Genomic DNA, 8,065 nt, shown 5'->3' with positions numbered 1-8,065 from the left:
ATCAAAGTTCAGAAAGAAGTGTGCTGGCATAACTGTATAAAACTGTACTAACAGGTGAGTTTTTGAGAAAATCACATTGATATTCCACATGAAGGGTTTCCACTGTGCCATACAAAATTCATTTCATTAGCAAACAGATGTCATACTTCTTAGAAAAAAATTTATTAGTGAAATTTGATATTGCCTTCACTGAATCTATCTTAATGTACTTTGTGTATCTTAATAATGTAGTTTTTGAAGAGCCAGTATTTTAGATGTATATATTTAGCATGCTTTGTAAACAGCATAAGTTTTTTTAGTAATAAAGGCTTTGGCATAATACAAAAATATACAGTGCAAAATGAATCTGAATTTACATAAATACAAAATACTTATGCCATATCTTATCATGATTGAGATTTTTCGTTAAATTTCTCTTTTTCACTCTTCTTCTGTTTTTCTTCTGCTTGTTTTTCAAAATAATCTTTAAGGAGATGGTTCAGATGTGGTTCACACTGGGTCGCATGTTGCAATCCATCTTTCCTTCCTTAAAAAGATACAAAATACAAAACAACTGTTCTTGATTTTATGTTCATCTCTACATTGTTATGTCAGTCATCACCCCCAGCAGCAAATCCACAGCTGTTCCTGCCTCAAACGCTCTAAACATTAATGCAAACTGGTCTATTTTGACTCAAAATGAGTGAACAGAAGACATTTACTATTTTACCTTCACAATGCTGGATCACACGACTCCATAATCGATTTTTTCTCAAACAGGCTAAGTTCCCCACAATCAACAAATGCCTTCTTCCTCTGGTCAATGCAACATTCATCCGTTTCTCTGAGTCAATGAATCCTACTTGTCTTGTCCTTACGCAGGACAGAATAATGATCTCCTTTTCGGCTCCCTGAAAAGCATCTACTGTGGACACCTGCACCGCTTTAATGTTAGGATGGTCAAAGTCCACTGCATTGAGTAAATGACACAGCTGCAGAGGAAATAAGACAGGGGTCAGGCAGCACAGGGACTGCGAAGAAATAAACTTCTGAGCCTATTCACTGCAACCATTTTATTTAACTAGCAATGGATAGTTGGTGGTGCTCTTTTCTGATTAGTGTGTGCTTCTCCGGCTAGTTTCTAAAATGATAGGTAAGTGACTAGATAACAATTATGAAAAAGTCAGAAGTGATGATTTGTCTATTGCTGAACACCTTGTTTGGAGATGTTAATTCAGAGCTGAGAAATAATCTAATAATGAAACAGAAGGAAAAAACCATTAAAAGGAAAAACTAGTTAGAGGTAATTGGCTCATGTGTACATTAATATGTGGTACCTATCCTTGATCTGCTGATAAAATGTAATAATAATGAAAGAACATTTTGAAAAACACTGATTCAATCCCATCTGTCTCAAAACACAAAGCATACGCCATATTTTCTTCCCTCTAATTTGTTTATTTGCATTTTTGCCCCAACAGCTGTAAACTGAATTTAATTAAACCTTATTAGGTTTACATTTAATTATATAGCAAAAAGCCAAGCCAAAAGAAATTAGAATGTTTCCTTTTTTTATATTAATCATAGTCTCAAAAGTTTTTCATGCACCAACCAAAACTATCAACAAATGTACCATCAAATATTATAACATGTAATTGTGATATTCAATATCTGACAAATATTGTAGTATGTAATACAAACCTTGTACATCTGGGATTTGTATAATGTTATCACCCCAATCATAGAGCCCTCTATTCCACTTGCGATCAGTGATTGAATCAGCTTGAGTGTGAAGCTAGCTTCTGCCACATTATGAAAGCTGTTATCTCCTTCAATCTGGAATCAGAAGCAGATACTAAATTACACTTCCCAGAAAGGGTATATGGAAAGACCAAGTAAAATCACAAAAACAACAACAATAAAATTGAAACAGACACTAAACTACGTTGAATCCCATCAACAGTAATGTCATTTTACCTGTTCCAGCCCTTTAACATTATAGAAACACAGGGTTGGCAGCCATTCCAATAAAGGGCTCCTCTCTGTGTCTGAAATGCCATTCATAAGGTTTCCTTCATAAAAGAGATCATTAGCGATAGCACTAATTGCAGGGTGACAACGGTACTGGGTTCTCAACATAACTGATTTGTGACCCTAAGAAATGTAAATAAAGAAAAGCAAGATTTTAAAACAGAATTTTTTTCAGTAGAAACAAAAATGATGCTAGTTGGATAGTAAAAACATCGCTTTTAGTATAAGGAGATAAATTACTACTAAGATAAAATGCAGTACAAATTAAAAAAATGTAACAGTTTCAAAATACTTACTTTTCATTTATTTGAAAGGCAAATATTAGAAAGAGAGTGAGAGAGATAGGAGACACGTCTTCCATCTCCTGTTTCACTCCCCAAATGGCTGCAATGTCTGGGGTCCAACTATTTAAAGTACATGTACTTGATACATTCATATAGCCTTAAGAGTGGAGGGAGGACCCTTAAACATGCCGGGATCCCATATGGCCGCTGGTTCTAATCCCGGCAGCTTCACTTCCCATCCAGCTCCCTGCTTGTGGCCTGGGAAAGCAGTCGAGGACGGCCCAAAGCCTTGGGGCCCTGCACCCGTGTGGGAGACCCGGAAAGGACACATATCTCACCAACAAAGATCAGTGAAAACTCTATCTCACGGATTTTGATGTTTTTGTTTTTATTTTCGTTTCTTCAAGACAGTTTTTTGGTTAAAAAAAAAAAAAAGAGTCTGTCAAACATGAAAAACAACCAGAAACGGGCAGATAATGGCTGTACAACACTGCACTATACAACTCTTTCAATCTTGGCTTCATAATGGGGCATTTAAATCATGGGTTTCCACTTACCTAGGGATTGGTGCTGTGGCACAGTGGATTAAACTTAACCTGCCTATTGTGATAAGAGCATCCATATGGGAGTCTGTCTTAAGACATTCTGCTTCTAAACTAGCTGCCTGAAAATGTGCCTGGGAAGACAGCAGAAGACACCCCAAGTATTTGGGTCTATCACCCATGTGGGATATCTGGATGGTATTTCTGCCCTGATATCAACCTGACTCAGCCCTGGCTCCTGTGGGTTGGTATTCGGGACATGAACCAGTGGAAGGAAGATCTCTCTTTATCTGTGTCTCTCCTTCTCTCTGTCACATTGCCCTTCCAAATAAATAAAATTTAATCAGGCATACAATATATAATAGGCAAATCACAACTCTATATAAATTTAGTAATACATACCATTAAGCAAAGTCGATCAAAAAGAGTTTGTTCCAATCCATTTGCATGAGCTGCCTCAGAACCCTGAATAGTTGGAGGTAACTGTTTAGGATCTCCAACAAGAATCAACTTCTCACACTCAAACCTAAAAGCAGGATTTCAAAATCAAACAAATAAAATGTTGCACTGATACCATTTATTGGACTTTTCATAACATATTCCAAAAATTTTGAATCCAATCAAGTATCTGAGAATAGTTAGGCTAAAACTAGTGCTAATAAGTATGCTAAAGACTTTGAAATCTTACACAGTAAAGAATCTCTCATATAATTTAAGTTTTTCCACATAAAATCTAGTAAGTCTTCCCTGCTTCTGCCTACAATTATTGTATCATGCATTTTTGGAAACACTGATTTTCAGAAACCACAAACTCCCAGAATGAGAAAGTTTCTTAGAAGTCTTTTGTTTCAAGCTGTTATTTTATAGGTAATAGTAGGACATCATATGGAAAGTCCAAGTTTTGTTGACAAACCTAAAACCTCAAATTTATTGTAGTCTATGGACATGAGAAACTATTTAATCTCTCCAAGTTGCAGCATTCTGATCGGGGAGATGGCTGTAAGGATTAGATGAAGTATGTAATGTGTTTAGTATACGGTAGGTGCTGTATTTCTCTCCCACGCTTTACCCTGTGCCTTACTGCTCTTCCCCCTCTTGCTCCTGTAAAGGAAAATCAACTCCTTTTGGCATACCAACGACTATCCTATTTTAAAATACAAAGTTTCTGAATACAGAAACTTTCTAAGTCCCCCACAATCCATGACAGCTGGCGGCCTACTCCTCACTGACTGAGAACTACACAAGGACTGAAGTTCAGACCTCGGTGCCGAACTCTTCCCATTGTCTTTAGGATTGCTCAGAAAGAGATGCTCTACACGTACAATGCTTCAGTTGGCTGCAAAGCTTTGAAGACTGGAATCTTGTGGATTTTGAAAGCAATATCCATTTTTAAAATGTTTTCCTTATACACTTAATATTCTTTCATAGCCTAAAAAATATTTTCAAAACCTAAATCCCAAAATTATACCAAAATATGGGAAATAAAGGGTATTCTATAGTAGAGTTAAGTTCTCAAACTACGACTAAGGAGGAAAGCATCAATCTAGTTGAGAAATCTGTAAAACTGATAAAACTGAAACACTAGAGCCCCCAAGGCTTCATGATTCTGTGAACCCAGTGCTTACACAGTAATCTAACAAGCTTGATACATTTACTTATAAAAATTTCCTTATGAATTTTTTTTCAAATGTTAGTTTGGGACATGTGTTGTGGCACCATGGGGTAAGCCACTGTTTGGGACTCCCACATTCCACATAAGAGAGCCTGGTCCAAGTCCAGGCTACCCTGCTTCTGATCCACCTTCCTGCTAATGTGCCTGGGAGATGGGAGATGGTAACACAAGTGTTGGAGTCCCTGCCACAAATGTGGAAGAAGCAGATGGGGTTCCACATGTGACCCAGCCCTAACTGTTGTAAGCCCCTGCAAAGTGAATCAACAGACTGAAGACTGCTTTTTCTCTTTTCCTCCCTCTTTCTTTATGACTCTGCCTTTCAAATCAATAAGCATAACTTTTAAAAAAATATTTTACTTCTTAGAATGCTGAGATTTTCTAGTTTGGAGAAACAATCTTTCACGTTACCTTGCAATGGGAAGGAGAGAAGCTGGTTCAGTGATCTGACTACACTCATCAAGCACAACCACAGGAAACTTAAGATCATTCATACATGGGAATGGGCAGGCTGCACAGGTAATCCCAACCACTCGAACCTTTGTTACAACAAAAAGGTTATTAATTAACAAGTATTAAAGTCAGATAGCAAGGATCACTTTATTACTTTTATTATCCCCACAAACAAAATGGAAATCATGAAATACAGGTTACTTAAACCATCAGTCCACCAATAAGAAAAAATTTAAGGCGCAATTTGATATTCAGAAGAAAGATTCTGAGACTTTACAAATAGAAGGATGACCTGTACTTTTTACCATTTAGATTAATCTGAATAAATGATATATGTATTCCAGAACACAAACCAACGTTCTCCATGGAAACACTGATTTTGCCAATGAAAGGTCCTGTGCTTAATCTTTAAGTTCACTAATATTTTAAATTATTTAGCAAGGTCAAGATGGAAAATTAATTCCAAATAGCAAATTAAAATATACTTGTAGCCTTTAATAAATCTGAACCTTACAAGTCTTAAATATTACAGCAGAATGCTATTCTTAAGGCAAAAGGTATGATACAAGCTATTAATTAATCTAAAATTAAATATAAACAAAAGGAAAACAAGAATTTTTAAATTGAGTGTGGTCACTGTCTAGCAGTTGCTTTGCTACACACACATATCTGTGTGTACATGTATAAATATAAAGTGTGTACAAATCTGTTAAAATACGTTATTTCAGCAATAGCTTATCAATACAGAGCCCCAAATTGATTCCTGTCCCAAACCTCTCGGAGAGATGTCGATGTTCCCCATGAAACAACAACTTTTTTCTTTCATCCTCCTTTGTTTTCCCCATACTCTCCTCCCATCAGAGGAGGTTATCAATTCTTCTTTTCCCTTTCCTTTACCAGCTGATGCCCAGGCTGATGCCCAGGCTGTTCCATATCAGAACTTAGTAACGGGCAGGATGCTTACTTGTATGCTGTGGTCAGTCTTGGCTCTGGATGCCCAAAAGCCAGTATCTGTGTCTTCTGCATTTTTGGACACAGACAAAACTTGAGAGGCATGGCTCTCTAGGAAAGTATTAAAGATAAATTCAGCTTTGACATTTTGCCCAGGATCAGACATTTTCTTCCTTTTTTTTTTTTTTCTGAGAACACAACTAACTTCATTTAACTTGCCTAAGAATCTATTACAGGTTCTTCATTCTTCTCTTCAGGCTGATAAAATATGTGCAAATAAGAAGATGGAGAAAGGATGAATCCAACATGGTGAGTCAGATCTGCTCACAAATTTGAAGAACACTTCACAGCACACATAAAACATGCATTGGGTAGCCAAGGACACATATGCAAATACCTATTTAAATCTGAGCTATCACATCCATTTGCTTTTTTATTTGAAGAAAGTATTCTTGTCATCGATAGAAATGAAGGAAATCTGAGGGCAGGCATTTGGTACATCAGTTAATACTCTGCCTGGGGAGGCCTGGATTTGATTTCCAGCTCCTGTGTATTCTGGGAGGGGGCAGGTGACAACTGAAGTGTTTTCGTCCCTGCCCTCTAGACGAGACTCACACAGAGCCTCCAGGCTGCTGCTGCCAGCCTGGCCCAGCCTGGGCAGCTGTGGGCATCAGGAGAGTCAACCAGCAGATAAAAGGTCTCCCTTTGTCTGCCTTGTTTTCTTTCTCTATTTCTTTCAAGTAAATGAAAAAGAAATGACACTAAAAAAAAAAATCTAAACAGAACATCAAAAGGGAATTACAAGACATGTCTCTGTGGAGTTGAGAAAACTGAAACCCTTGCAGTTTTTTTGTAATACGCATCTTGCATGAAGATACCTTTCCTATAGGTACAAACTGAGACTCATACTGAAGTTACTTTGTCTTACCTGCTTTAGCAGCTTTCTATTGGTGCCCAGTTTGTGCTGCTCAATACTCTTTCTCACATACACTTTTTCCACAGGAGTCAGATCTTCTTTCATTAGTGCAAGTAATTCTTTTAATTGTTCATTTTCATTTTCTGAGCCAGCATGCAAGCTAAAGAAAATTGTATAAAATAATACACACCTCTTTATTACATTTTTCGTGTATAACAAAAAAAGCAAAATGCACATTTTCAAAGTTAACAAAGTATAAGAACAGGGTTTCTTTACTTCAAAAGACAAAGTCTGGATAATAGTGACATAAGATTATCACATTTGTCTGAACATTCTGTGAAATGATTAAAAGTCTTACCTGTAAGGCAAAATTGGCTTGGCAATCTTCCTAATACTCCCAACACGGACAAACTTTTCAAATCCAAGATCAAGAAGTCTTTAAAGACAATAAAAAATAGGTTCTGATGAGTTAGAGAACTGAATAGGAAACAAAGTTTCCCATAATATTTATGCCATTAAAGTTAATTTTATAAAACAGCATTTGGGGGTTATTCAACATGAAATACCAAAACACAAACTAAATGAAGTGCAATTTAAAGACTTCTTTTGTACTTACGTTATGTGTTTCAGAGAGAATCTTTAAACATTATTCTTAGAGTGAGGGCTCACTAAGTGTTCATAAAATAGTGACGCTAGCATTTATCATTAATAAAAATGTCAATAAGCATTGTTGGAGGCATTAAGTAGAGAAAAGAAGCGGAAGGCTCATCTTCATCACATTCTAACCCTTTAGGCTTTTAGAAATTTTTTTTTAAAGATTCATTTTTTATTTTTATTGGGAAGGTAGATATACAGAGAGGAGAGACAGAGAGGAAGATCTTCTGTCTGATGATTCACTCCCCAAGTGAACGCAATGGTCGATGCTATGCTGGACCGAAGCCAGGAGCCTCTTCCGGGTCTCCCATGCGGGTGCAGGGTCCCAAAGCCTTGAGCCCTCCTCGACTGCTTTCCCAGGCCACAGGCAGGGAGCTGGATGGGAAGCGGGGCTGCTGGGATTAGAACCAGCGCCCATATGGGATCCCGGGCGTGCAAGGCGAGGACCTTAACCATTGCACCATTGCGCCGGGCCCGGCTTTTAAAATTTTCAATGACAGCATTCTCTGTGCATGGAATTCAATATCATGCAGTCCATCAGCATCTGTGTGAAGCCTTGGACATTTTGTTTAGCTATAATTAGAAG

General features: G+C 37.3%; 1 protein-coding gene across 1 annotated transcript in view; it reads right to left on the bottom strand.

Moving 5' to 3' along the window:
- Positions 1-207: 207 nt before the first annotated feature.
- Positions 208-8,065, bottom strand: part of ZGRF1 (zinc finger GRF-type containing 1) — a 69,441-nt gene continuing 61,583 nt past the window's right edge. Inside the window, exons 23-30 of the mRNA XM_040967208.1 lie at positions 7,184-7,261; positions 6,838-6,985; positions 4,917-5,044; positions 3,239-3,362; positions 1,957-2,133; positions 1,681-1,815; positions 710-971; positions 208-526 (exon numbers count right to left, since the gene is read on the bottom strand). Coding sequence (XP_040823142.1) covers positions 387-526; positions 710-971; positions 1,681-1,815; positions 1,957-2,133; positions 3,239-3,362; positions 4,917-5,044; positions 6,838-6,985; positions 7,184-7,261 — 1,192 coding nt within the window. The 3' untranslated portion in view covers positions 208-386. The remainder of the gene's footprint in view (positions 527-709; positions 972-1,680; positions 1,816-1,956; positions 2,134-3,238; positions 3,363-4,916; positions 5,045-6,837; positions 6,986-7,183; positions 7,262-8,065) is intronic.

This window comes from Ochotona curzoniae, unplaced genomic scaffold, assembly GCF_017591425.1.
Source record: "Ochotona curzoniae isolate NIBS_2020 unplaced genomic scaffold, NIBS_Ocur_1.0 scaffold_4506, whole genome shotgun sequence".
Classification (NCBI taxonomy): Eukaryota; Metazoa; Chordata; class Mammalia; order Lagomorpha; family Ochotonidae; genus Ochotona; species Ochotona curzoniae.
Note: the sequence above shows the minus strand (reverse complement) of the source record. Positions and strands in the feature narration are given on the sequence as shown.